Below are 12,840 nucleotides of genomic sequence, written 5' to 3'. Positions count from 1 at the left end.
TCAAAAATATATTGTTGTTAATTTATTTTTCATGTCAATATCAAAGTTAGATAAAAAAATTCAAATCTGAAGAACCGAACCGATCACGATCCGAAATAGTAATACCAAACCCGAACAAAAATTGATTAAATATCCAACTTATTCAAAATTTTGATATTTAGACAACCGAAATCATAACCAATTCAAACCAAAGTATTTTGGATATCAAAATGTATCCGAAAAAGATTTATACACTTATATATATATATATATTAATTATTTTTAGTTTTAATGTATATAAAAGCATCCAGAATATATATGATCTTTTAGGTTGGTTTAAATACTTGAAAATATATAAAATAGTCAAATGTAAATATCTAACATAGTGGAAATACACTCAAAACACCAAAAATATTTAAAATAATTTTTATTTGATCCAAAATTTAAACCAAACCAATTTATATGTTAAGTTTAGGTATTTTGACATATGTTATTTAGATTTATATACAATATATTATTTTATTTATAGTTTTTAAGAAATTAAAAATATATAATGAATTTAAAAAATAATTTAAATGGGTTATTTGAACCCGAACTGAACCCGCAAAGATCCGAATATAATTCGAACTAAAATTTAGAAATATCTGAATGTGGCTGAAATCTTTGACCACGGAAACCCAAAATCCAAACAGATTCGAAACAAACCCGAATGGATACCTGAACGCCCAGCCCTAGTCATAATTCGAACTGAAATTTAGAAATATATGAATGAGAATGAAATCTTTTGACCTCGGAAACCTGAAACCCAAAGAGATCTGAAACGAACCGGAATGGATACCTAACGCCCAGTCCTAGTCACTATTATGTATCATATATATGTCATCATATAATTAATTGTATTGATCCGTCATATAAATAATCATATAATTAATAGTATTTTATATGTACCTTTTTATAAATAATCACATATATTATTTTCTTAAAGTTTAATGTGAAATATAAAAACTATAATTTAAGTTGGTATATGAAATTAATCTTTTTGTTGTATTTTTTATATATATTGAAAACATCTTTTAATAATGGTTATTCGAAAATATTTTAGTAAAAATATTCTTTTGAATATATACATATTTTAAATAAATTTTTGATATAAATCAACTTTAAATTATTATTATGATTTTAAATATGTATATGAAATTTAAATTTTATTTTATGATTATTTTAGACAAAACAATGTTTTTAGGTAATTAGATTAGTCCATTTTATATATTTTAAAACTGATATAATGGATTTCCAATTTTTATTAATAACATAAGCCATTACTTTTTTTCTTACTTTTATGATTTTTTTTTTTGAAAATTGAACACTTGAAATTTTTATATTTGACTAAACTAAATAAGGTAATAATACAGTTTTTAAATTGTTTTATATTATATAGTATTTATATTTCAGTTTGTGTTTTTATTTTCACCATATAGAATTGTAAATATAGTGATATAATTGTAAATAAAAAGAAATATAGAAAGAGTGTTGCTTAATTTATTATAAAACAATGGCTAAATGTTTAAATAAAAAGAAGTATTAAATATGTTATTCATGTTTCTAAACAATTCTCATTTGTTATTAATTTATTAAAAATACAATGAACAAATGTGTAAATAAAAGAAAATATTTATCTCTAATATCGATGTTTCCAAACATATCTCATTTATTATAGTATCTTTGTTTCCAAACAATCCAATTGTGTACTTAATAATATAGATACATCAGCAACATAAAGATTAATATAAATTTAACATAAATTTAATTATACAAAATTTGGATTTGTTTATATTATTTCCAATAAATATCGGTCATATAATTTACCGTATACGAAAAAATAATATTCTATATAATTAAGCACATTGTTATTTCTCAAAATGTTATATTAGTACACACATTGTAAATCATGTATAACATAAGCACAATCAAAGATAAAAATGAAAATTGACTTCCGCTCGGTCGAACGGGTCAAAAATCTAGCTGTAGTATTTAAAGAAAAAAAATTGTTAGGTGTGATTCAGAATTTTTTTTTTGTAACTGGTGATTCAGAATATTTGATAGTAGAATATACAGTTTTGAATTATTAAATACACATTCCTTGTGTTTATTTAAATGATCATAGAAAAAGGAAAATCTTGCTTGTAAAGATTAATATGTCGATTTGGTTATTTAATGATTTCCTTTCTGTTATGATGAGTGCGATTAAATAGGAAAAACTTTGGAATGTTGTATAGGAATAATTGAATTTTAGTCCTATGTGATTAGCAAGTTTAAATTTTCAAGATTAGCTTAACGTGATTTGTAAGTTATGATTTTAAGAATATACCAATTTTTTAGTTTATGATTTTCTTTTTTGTTATGATGAGAGTGCGATAAAATAGAAAAAAATTAATAGTTCTACATGATTAGCAAGATTAGATTTTATTCGCTTGACCAATTGTATCGCCGTGGTTTGATTTATGTTGTGGTAGTAGGTAACGTTTAAGAATATTAAAAAATCTTATTAGTTAACTAAATACGTAGTTTATTTTTTAATATAACATTTTCCATGATTACAAAAATACGTTGTTACAAACTATACAATTGATCATAAAAAGATCAGATTAAACACAAAATACATACATTTTTTCCATGATTAAAAAATACATTGTTACAAACTATACAATTGATCATAAAAAGATCATATTAAACACAAAATACATACATCAAATCAATGGTTTATATGAACAAAAGTTCCTTGCATGGCGAAGAATGTTTATTTGAATGTATAAATTTGAAAGCATTATATATTTTGCATCGAATTATGTTGTTAAGTAGCACATGTGGTTAATAAATATTTATATGGTTTTAATTTGCAGAGAAAGATAGACCGATGATGCTGGAGACAATGAAAGGACAGTTTCGAATTTCTGTTTGGTTAGTGTTATTAAATGTTAAGTGGCGTGAACTTTTTTGCTGGTTAGGTATTAATTAAAACTACAGTTTATTAACTCAATGGCATAAGTTGGTAATTTTTGAGAAAAACTAAGGGTTATTTCTTTTTTGTACTTCAGTTTTAATAGATTAGATGTGTTTCACGAGATCTATTTTAAAGTAGTTTAGCTATGTAACCTTGTTGAACCAAATTAAATTACAAATTTAATGCCTTCTAAAATTGTTAAGAGAGTAGTAGGTTTTAAAAGGTGAACAAAAAAAAAGTGAACAAAGAAAGTAGTAGGTTTTAAAACCATTTTGTCTTAATAAACCATATGACTTATTTGCGAGATGTCTAAGTTTGACAAGTTAATTAGGTGCAGTATATTGATTTTGACTGAATTAAGAAACTAACAATTGTGCCTATTTTCCTCCGGTTATAACCATGTGGCAAACAAGTAGACGGTGAAAAGGAGAAAGTAAGTCCACGTAGGTCCAAATAAATATAGTTTGTATTTACCGTGCACTATACATATCTGAGGAAAGAAAATTAACCACATCACACCCATTCTTACTCGCATACGGTCTACTGTTTTGGCCGCATATGAAGTGACCAAGCTTCTCCCTATATTTAATACTATAACATCTGATATATTAAAGTACAACTCCCTGGAAAATTAGAAGAATGAAAAAATTTCATAATTCAGGATGCTGCTCACCCTATAACGTATTATTCTATGGTATGTGGTATAGTATGGTCATTGTGTTAGTTGGTGTAATCTGTGGAAATGGATAACTATACTTTAATACGGGTAACCATACTCTAATATGAATATGTCAACCCAAATCCAGCCTATAATTACCGGAAAACGCATTTAGAAGTATACAAGCTCATCACCAGCTTATATACTATTCTATGTCATAGCGTATAGTATTCTATGGTAAGTGGTATAATATGGTCAACGAGTTAGTTGGCGTAATCTATGGAAATGGATAACTATACCCTAATATGGATATGTCAACCCAAATCCAGCATATAATTACCGGAAAACGCTTTTAGAAGTATACAAGCTCATCACCATTTTATATACTATTCTATGTCATAGTGTATAGTATAGTTATCGAGTTAGTTGTAGTAATCTGGGATTATATGGTTAACTATTCTCTAATATGGATATGTCAACCGAAATCCAGCTTATAATTATCTTGATTTATTAAACAAACATTCACTTGAAAACAGTGTGAAGAAGTTTATAAATGCAAAGTAACCATATGTTGACAGAGTGTAAATTGTAAATCAATTAATTAATACTATTTTATTTCGTATAATATTAATCGTTTTTAGTAATTTGAGTAATCTGGGATAATTGGTTAAACATTTCGCCAATATAAATCTATACCCTAATTTAGATCATTATATCCAAATATTGATATGTCAATCCAAATCCACCCTATCATTACTTTGATTAAGTATACATATATATTATTACAATAATATGGTTTTGACCACTCACATCCACGTAATTATTACCATGAATAATAATTCATACTATTCCATGTAATATAATATATTAATATTGTTGATTAAATTTCAATAAGACTGGTGTGTAGGTTATTTTTTGACACTATTTAAATAAATATATTTTCATATTAATAACTATAACCTAATACGGATATGGCAATGAAAATCTCCCTATCTTTTCCTTCTTTAACTAAAACAAAAACAGATTGAAAGGATCCCAATCAGAATTATCTTTCAGCCACACCATAAACCTAATCTTCCAACACAATTTACACTACCAACCACCAACAAACAAACAAAAACTAAGAAGAAGGAATGGTTTCGGTGCTGAGAAAGCCACCGGAACCAAACGAATAGTGGAACTTAGGAAGATCATACAGAAGAGAGAAGGCAAAGTGATTTTTAAGAGAGAGAAATTTCAAAAAAAAAAAACAAAATTATCGTCGATTTGTTTTGATTGTAAATTTTTAGGAAAATAAAAAATTATTGAATTTTTTTTGAAAAAAAATAAATAAAAATTAATTTGAATATATATTAGTGACACATGTCAAATAAAAAGAAAAAATAATTTATTTTTATTATATTTTACTACATGTCTAATTCTGATTGACTAGACCATTTGCACTGGATCATTAAAAAAAGAAAAAATTCCTTAAAAATACACAGACTGAATTTCATTTGCTGAAAAAATACACGAACTTTTTAGACTTTCCAAAAAATACACAGATTAATTTTGCTTGTCTATAAAATACATAAACTTTTGAATTTTGGAGGTTTTGCACCTCGGTTTTACAGTATTTTAAGAAAATACAAGTGTGCAAGTTGTATTGGGGCCTAGTGATGAATCGGAATCAATTTTTTTTTGGTCAAACTGAATCGACTCACTATGGGCAAAAAGCAAAAAAAAAAACATTAAATTTCCGTAGCTGCGTAAACCGTTCCGGTCCGGTTTAAACCGGGAGAGCTTGCTTCACAATCGATTTCCATCGTTCCTCAGATCGAAGCCTAGAAGGAGAAGTCTCTCTAGCGAAAATGGTAAATGCAGATCCCTCCATCACCTGAATTTTGATCGGTTCCATTTCTTACAGTTTCTGTTTTCATGTTCTCTCCGGTGAGAAGACGGCGAAACCGATTGCGAGTCCGATTCCGGTTGCTATGTACCCGACGTTGTCTGTGTTCACTCTAGCGATTGGCCTCGTCATCACCGCGTTCTTCTTCATGTAAGCTAAGCTCTCTCTGATACCAATTGATTGGATTTGGATATACCTATGACTCATCTTGATAGTGGCTAGGTTATGAAATATGTGTTTGTGTGTGAGATGAGACTTGAGACACAAGAAAGTTAGATTGTATAATTCTTATTTGCGTAAGGAGCTTCAGCCTCTCAAAAGGATGTCAAGTTTTGTGAGGTTATGATTCGGTTCTAGCATGTGGGTTATAGTTAGTGATAGAGTAGCGGAAGCTTACTAACGAGATCCAACAAGAACTCAGAAGAGAACTCGAAGAATCAGTAGTTCCTTGGTGATGTTGATACTCTCAACAAGACAAGGGGGTCTTTGAAGATGGCGATGCTCTCGACAGATTCAAAGATAGATTAGAGTACTCCTCTAGTGCTAAGATAGCTCTGTTGCAATTGCAAATAGGTATTCAATAAAACGTGACTTTACAAGTAGTTGAGAGGTGATTATAAAGACCTCGTAAATAAAATCCATACTAATCTACAAAGATCTGTAATTATCCTATTAAAACCAAAACACAAACTTTAGTAAATAAAATGTAAAACCGATGGGCCTAAGAGAGGCTTCGTACGCTACATCAGGTTCCTCCGGGTGGAGAAGGATTCGTCCACGAATCTGGATGGTCTGGCTCGCCATGAAAAAGAGACAAATGCTTGACGTTGAAAACGTTAGCAGTTCGTAAGTGAGAAGGGAGCTCCACGCGATACGCATTCGGGTTAATGCGTTCAAGAACTTTCACTGGACCAATCTTCTTGGACTTGAGCTTGTTGTACTCGCGTAAAGGTAGCCTGTCACGAGTCAAATACACCCACACAAGATCCCCCGGGGAGAAGAGAACTTCACGTCTCTTAGTGTCAGCTGCTGCTTTATACCTTGCTGCAGAGGAAGTGAGATTCTCCTGCGCCTGTCGATGCACCAACTGAAGCTCTTCAAGGAAGTCAATTGCTTCCCCATGATGGCGTGTGCGATCCGGCGTTGTTGCCAAGTCAAGAGGACAACGCGGTATAACGCCGTAGACGACACGAAATGGAGAGAGACCCAGACTCCTATTAATGGCGTGGTTATGAGCAAACTCAGCCTGACCGAGCTTCAAATCCCATGACCGTATATTGTCACCAACAAGGCAACGAAGGAGGTTACCTAGTGACCTATTAACGACCTCAGTCTGACCATCTGACTGCGGATGGTAGGCTGTAATCATATCCAACGAAGTGCCTAATAGCTTCCATAACGAACGCCAAAAATGGCTTAGGAAACGTGTATCCCTGTCAGATACAATCGAAGTGGGAAGCCCATGCAACCTGTATATCTCGCGAAAGAACAGAGTCGCCACACTAACAGCATCAGTGGTCTTCTTGCAAGCAATGAAGTGTGCCATTTTCGAAAATCTGTCTACCACAACGAAGATCGAATCGTGACCCCGCTGTGTTCGTGGCAAGCCGAGGACAAAATCCATGCTAACATCAGTCCAAGGTTGCGTTGGTATTGGCAACGGGAGATAAAGGCCGGAGTTAGAGGCCTTGCCTTTGGCTTGTTGACAAATGCGGCATCTTTCCACCAAGCGTTCCACATCCCGCCTGGCTGTCGGCCAAAAATAAGACTCTGTCACCAGCTGCAACGTGCGATCCCTGCCAACATGCCCTTCGTTGTGAAGTTCTTGTATGATCTGTAGACGCATACTGCTCTCTGGGACGCACAGCCTTGTAGCTTTGAACAAGTAACCATCCTGCAAAGTATAATCTTCGTACGGACCCTTTGAAGTTTCTGCAAAAATCCGCGAGAAAAATGGGTCTGTAGGGTACAAGTCAGCGAAAACGGCAAAGCCTGGAACCGTAGAGTGAAGAGTTGTTAACAATGTATGTCTCCTACTCAACGCATCGGCAACCCTATTAGACTTTCCGGACTGATGACGAATCGCGAAAGTGAATTGCTGCAAATAAGAAATCCATCCTGCATGTCTAGCAGAGACCTTAGCTTGACTATCAAGGTGTCGCAGAGCATCGTGGTCAGTGAAGAGTATAAACTCACGATGGACCAGATAATGACGCCAATGCTTAATTGCCTGGACAATAGCGTAAAACTCAACATCATAGGTGCTGTAACGACCACGTGCGCCTGCAAGTTTTTCGCTATAGAATGCTACTGGTCGGCCATTCTGACTAAGGACAGCTCCAATACCGAGCTTAGAAGCATCACAATGGAGTTCAAAAGTTGCAGAAAAATCCGGCAAGACTAAGATAGGCGCTGATGTGAGACGCTGCTTGATAAGCTCAAACGCCTGCGATGCTTCCTCAGTCCATTCAAACTTCCCTTCCTTCATACAATTAGTGATTGGTGCCATGATAGCACTGAAATTGTTGACAAACCTGCGATAAAAAGAAGCAAGACCATGGAAGCTTCGAACCTCGGAGACAGTCTTGGGTATTGGCCAGGAGCGGACAGCTTCTATCTTAGTAGCATCGACTGATAAGCCCTTATCCGAGATTACATAACCGAGAAAAAGAACCTCAGATACTCCAAACTCGCATTTTTGTTTTGCTGCGAAAAGCTGCTCCGAGCGTAAGACCGTTAATACCTTACGCAAGTGATCTCTGTGCTCCTCCAAGGACGTGCTGAAAATAAGGATATCGTCGAAGTAGACAACCACAAAACGACCAATAAAGGGTCGCAAGGCCTGATTCATTATCCTCATGAACGTGCTTGGCGCATTAGACAATCCAAACGGCATTACTAGCCACTCAAACAGGCCTTCTCTTGTCTTGAAAGCCGTTTTCCATTCATCCCCAGGCTTGATTCGAATCTGATTATAACCACTCTTGAGATCAATCTTGGAGAAGATTTTGGCTGAACCAATCTGGTCTAAGAGATCGTCTAGACGGGGAATGGGGAACCTGTAACGGATGGTGATTTTGTTGATAGCTCGACTGTCAACGCACATTCTCCATGAACCATCCTTCTTAGGAATCAGTAATGCAGGTACCGCACACGGACTAAGGCTTTCCTTGATATGTCCTTTGCGTAAGAGCTCTTCAACTTGGCGGCGAAGCTCCTCATGCTCTGCTGGACTCATCCTATAATGCGGTCGGTTTGGTAAAGTTGCCCCTGGAACTAAATCGATTTGATGTTGTATCGATCTCAAAGGAGGCAAACCGTGAGGTAGTTCTGCAGGGAATACATCTTCGAACTCACTAAGAACAGACGTCAAAGATGCAGTCGGTTGCAGCGTCGAGACCCGCGAATCAGAAGCTGGAAAAAGAGCCAGGGCGAAGCCTTCTAGTTGCAGTTCTGAAACAAACGCCGAGTAGGAACACAACAGAGTTGTAGGTTGTGCTATCGGACGCTCTGGTGGTGGTGGTGGAGTAACAGGATCGCGAGAAGGCGTGAGAACTATTTGGTGAGTCTCCCAAATAAAACTGTATGTGTTTCTTGCGCCATCATGTATGATTTTTCTGTCAAACTCCCATGGGCGTCCAAGAATAAGATGACTTATATCCATCGGTGCGATGTCAAAATAGGTGCGATCCTTATAATGAGGACCAATGGAGAAGGGAACAAGCACTCGTTGAGTAACACGCACGCAGCTAGATTCAGTGATCCAGCCAAGGGTGTAGGGAACTGGATGGTGTTCTCTGAGCAAACCCAACTTATTCACAGCGTCGTCGGAGATGACATTGCGTGAACTGCCAGAGTCGATAATGAAAGTGCATACACGACCCCTGATAGTGCAAGTGGACTTAAAGATATTTGTCCGGAGCCATTGCTCATCTTGACGTCGCGGCAGAGTACAGGAACGTCGGACCACGAGGAGACGACCCTTGTCCCCCTCTGTTTCAAGACCGTCTCTGTTCTCGTTATCAGCATCATCTTCGTCTTCATAAGAATCATAAACAGGAGTTTGATCCTCCTTGCCGCCCTCAGCAAGCAAACCTCGCTTTGTCTGATTGGGACAAGCTGATAAACGATGTCCTGTCTCCCCACAGCCATAACACTTGATTGTAGTAGGACGAGTAGAACGGCGCAGATTCTGATCTTCTGGATGTGCTGTAGAACGATTCGCCTGCACTGCGGAGTCCGTTTCTTTAGCCTGGGTAGGCGGTGCTGACGAATCATTTGAACGAGCACGAGAGGACTGATTACCCCAAGGAGACGTTTTCTGCTGCTGTTCGAATGTTGCTGCGCGACGGTGAGCCTCAGCGATCGTCATGGGATCAAATTGCGCCATTGCTGTCTGCAATTGCGACCGGAGACCACCGATGAACCGTGCTACGAGTTGCTCTTGACTATCGAAGATTTCCGTTCGAGTAAGCAAGAGAGAGAACTCCTCAGCATAGTCGTCAACAGACCTTGACCCTTGTCGGAGGTTCTGTAGACGGTTGTAGACGGTTCTATCATAGTTATGCGGCAAAAAGGTAGCACGAAGGTGCTTCTTAAGCTTTTCCCACGAGTTAATGGGTGTCTTGCCGTTACGGCTTCGAGTCACTTTGACCTGTTTCCACCAAGACGCTGCGTGCCCTCGAAATTTCATAGCCACTAGGGGAACACGTCGATCATCTGGAACTCGCTTAAAGTCTAATATCTCTTCGACAGTTACCAACCAATCGAGAAGAGCTTCTCCTCGTGAACCGCCATTAAACTCAGGGATGTCAATCTTGAAACCTGTCTCCCAACGCAGGTCTGGGGGATGGTCACGATGGATAGCTTCAGCACGACGAGGGTTCTGCCGGCGTTGATTGCCCAGAGGGCCAAACCGAGCAAAAGGGTTGTCGTCGTCGTCTTCTTCTTCAGCGTGCAACGGGTTAAGTGCTGCAAAGCGCTGATTCATGGACTCTTCCATCTCATGGAGTGAGATCTGAATCGTACGCTGAATATCTTCTCTCCACGCCGCCAATTCATTACGTATCTCTGCCCATTCAGGAGTATCACGAAGTGGGGCATCGGTAGTTCGCTTTGGAGGCATGATCACAAGTTGAGTTGATTTCCCGGAACGTTCCGTGTCTGATACCAACTGATAGAGTAGCGGAAGCTTAGTAACGAGATCCAACAAGAACTCAGAAGAGAACTCGAAGAATCAGTAGTTCCTTGGTGATGTTGATACTCTCAACAAGACAAGGGGGTCTTTGAAGATGGCGATGCTCTCTACAGATTCAAAGATAGATTAGAGTACTCCTCTAGTGCTAAGATAGCTCTGTTGCAATTGCAAATAGGTATTCAATAAAACGTGACTTTACAAGTAGTTGAGAGGTGATTATAAAGACCTCGTAAATAAAATCCATACTAATCTACAAAGATCTGTAATTATCCTATTAAAACCAAAACACAAACTTTAGTAAATAAAATGTAAAACCGATGGGCCTAAAAGAGGCTTCGTACGCTACATCAGTTAGTCTCCAATACAGAGTTGAAACATTCATATTAGGTTTTTGTTCTTACAGTCGATTCAATCAAACAAGGAGTGATCAAAAGTGTTTTTCTGTTTTTAACTCACTGTGATAGCATTTGTTATTCAGCTATGAAGCTACATCATCCAGGAAAAACCGTAGCCTCGGGATGGAGCTCACGACGGCTGCAGTAGCGTCTGTTTTCTTGGTATGCCCTTTACTCTTCTTTCTTCATCTTAACATTTTTTTTAATAGTTGTCTTAAACCCTAATGTTGTGGTTCAAAACTATTTCTCTGTTACTCGCAGGGGTTTGGGTCGTTGTTTTTGCTACTTGCTAGTGGTGTTTATGTCTGAGCCTTCTGCGTCAGTACTGTTCCCAACTAGTTCAACTAAGAATTAAAAACAGAGACTCTTTTTTTGTTGAAGATCACAATTATGAATGTTAAGAGACTTTGATTATCTTGTGCTTTTGAGCGCTATAAGTAGTTTGGATGAATAATTTTACCATTCGAAGAAGCTTTGTTTGTATAATTTTAGCATTTCAGGATTCGTTTAGGATTCTTGATCATGTTGCTTCATGCTAATCTCAGGCGTGCAACTTGCTGAAATTAGTATAGTGTCTTCTTATAAGCATGAACGTTTGTTTTTTCTTTCTCAAAAACAATTCAAATGTAGTTTTTTCTTTCGCTCAAAGAACAACTTGTCCAGAACATCATGGCCCAATGGTAAGGACGGGCTCCTTCCTGCACCCAGGTTGTGAGTTCGAACCCTGCTGGAAGGAACTAAGTCATGATTTCTGGACACCAACACGGATATGGGCCTATGCTTTAGGGCCCATTTGCATACCCGGAGAGAGGGTCTATCCGTAGGCTGCACCTCCCCTTGGGGATTAGTCTGGCCCGGGATACCCCCAGGTTAATCTAAAAAAAAAAAAAAAAAAAAAAAAAAAAAAGAACAACTTAGCTTAATAAACAAAGAGAATTAACATCTCAAATTTGCAAAGCTACAAAGAATACAAATGTGTTGTTAGAAATGAAAAAGAAAGACAGATATGTAACAGACAAGGTATACATAGCGACACATTTGGATCATATCACAACATGCAAATCCATTAATCTGAACAACCTGTAACGCTCAAAAAGTTTTTCTTCTGTTAATGTTATGTGCTCACTCATGGTGTCTCTTGTAGAGCAAGTAATAGTATAAATTAAAAGCAAAGAAAGCGATATAAACAATAGTAAATAAAAGTATTGAATATAGGGTTAATTGAACCTAACCGAATTTGAAAATAAAATTAAGAATATAGTTATGATTTCGACATTATTATGCCAGTAACAGTTATTTCATTTTTAGCAGTTATAACCTTGTGCATCATGTGTTATTCACACATAGGATCCCCCAACATAGGAAGGCGGAAGTGACAATTTTACTATCTCTACGAAGCAGATGGTGTTTTACGGATAGATCTTGAAAAACTAGAAAATTTATTCGAGATAAAATTGATATAATATATTAGAAAGTTTGATGGATTAATGGGAACGAAGAACATTGGGGCGAGTATTTTACCTTTTCACTCGGAAGTAGAGGCGGTCATCTAAATAATGTAATGTATGAGATATTTACGTTACTTTTATGTTACGTTTCAACAAATTGCTTATACTTAATGAAGATATAGTTTTAGAACCAGAAGAATGACCAATATTTTCAAATTATCTACAAGATATAAAAAAAAAAACTTAAAGAAGTTTCCACGATTCGGAGATCATT

At 36.2% G+C, this 12,840-nt stretch overlaps 1 protein-coding gene across 1 annotated transcript; it reads left to right on the top strand.

The window, feature by feature from the left end:
- Positions 1-5,348: 5,348 nt before the first annotated feature.
- Positions 5,349-11,589, top strand: LOC108821673 (uncharacterized). The gene is made up of 4 exons (XM_018594666.2): positions 5,349-5,491; positions 5,576-5,676; positions 11,202-11,280; positions 11,380-11,589. Exons 1-4 carry the CDS (start codon positions 5,489-5,491, stop codon positions 11,425-11,427), a joined length of 231 nt encoding a protein of 76 aa, XP_018450168.1. The 5' UTR covers positions 5,349-5,488; the 3' UTR covers positions 11,428-11,589.
- Positions 11,590-12,840: the final 1,251 nt, after the last annotated feature.

The sequence above is a fragment of the Raphanus sativus genome, chromosome 8 (genome assembly GCF_000801105.2).
Source record: "Raphanus sativus cultivar WK10039 chromosome 8, ASM80110v3, whole genome shotgun sequence".
NCBI lineage: Eukaryota > Viridiplantae > Streptophyta > Magnoliopsida > Brassicales > Brassicaceae > Raphanus > Raphanus sativus.
The sequence above is the reverse complement of the archived record's forward strand: the minus strand, read 5'-3'. Positions and strand labels throughout refer to the sequence as shown.

Bases quoted from the DNA above. Each gene is read 5' to 3' on its own strand.
- LOC108821673 (XM_018594666.2), top strand. The intron at 5,677-11,201 runs GTAAGCTAAGCT...TTTGTTATTCAG, and splicing joins ATCACCGCGTTCTTCTTCAT to CTATGAAGCTACATCATCCA. The intron at 11,281-11,379 runs GTATGCCCTTTA...TGTTACTCGCAG, and splicing joins CAGTAGCGTCTGTTTTCTTG to GGGTTTGGGTCGTTGTTTTT.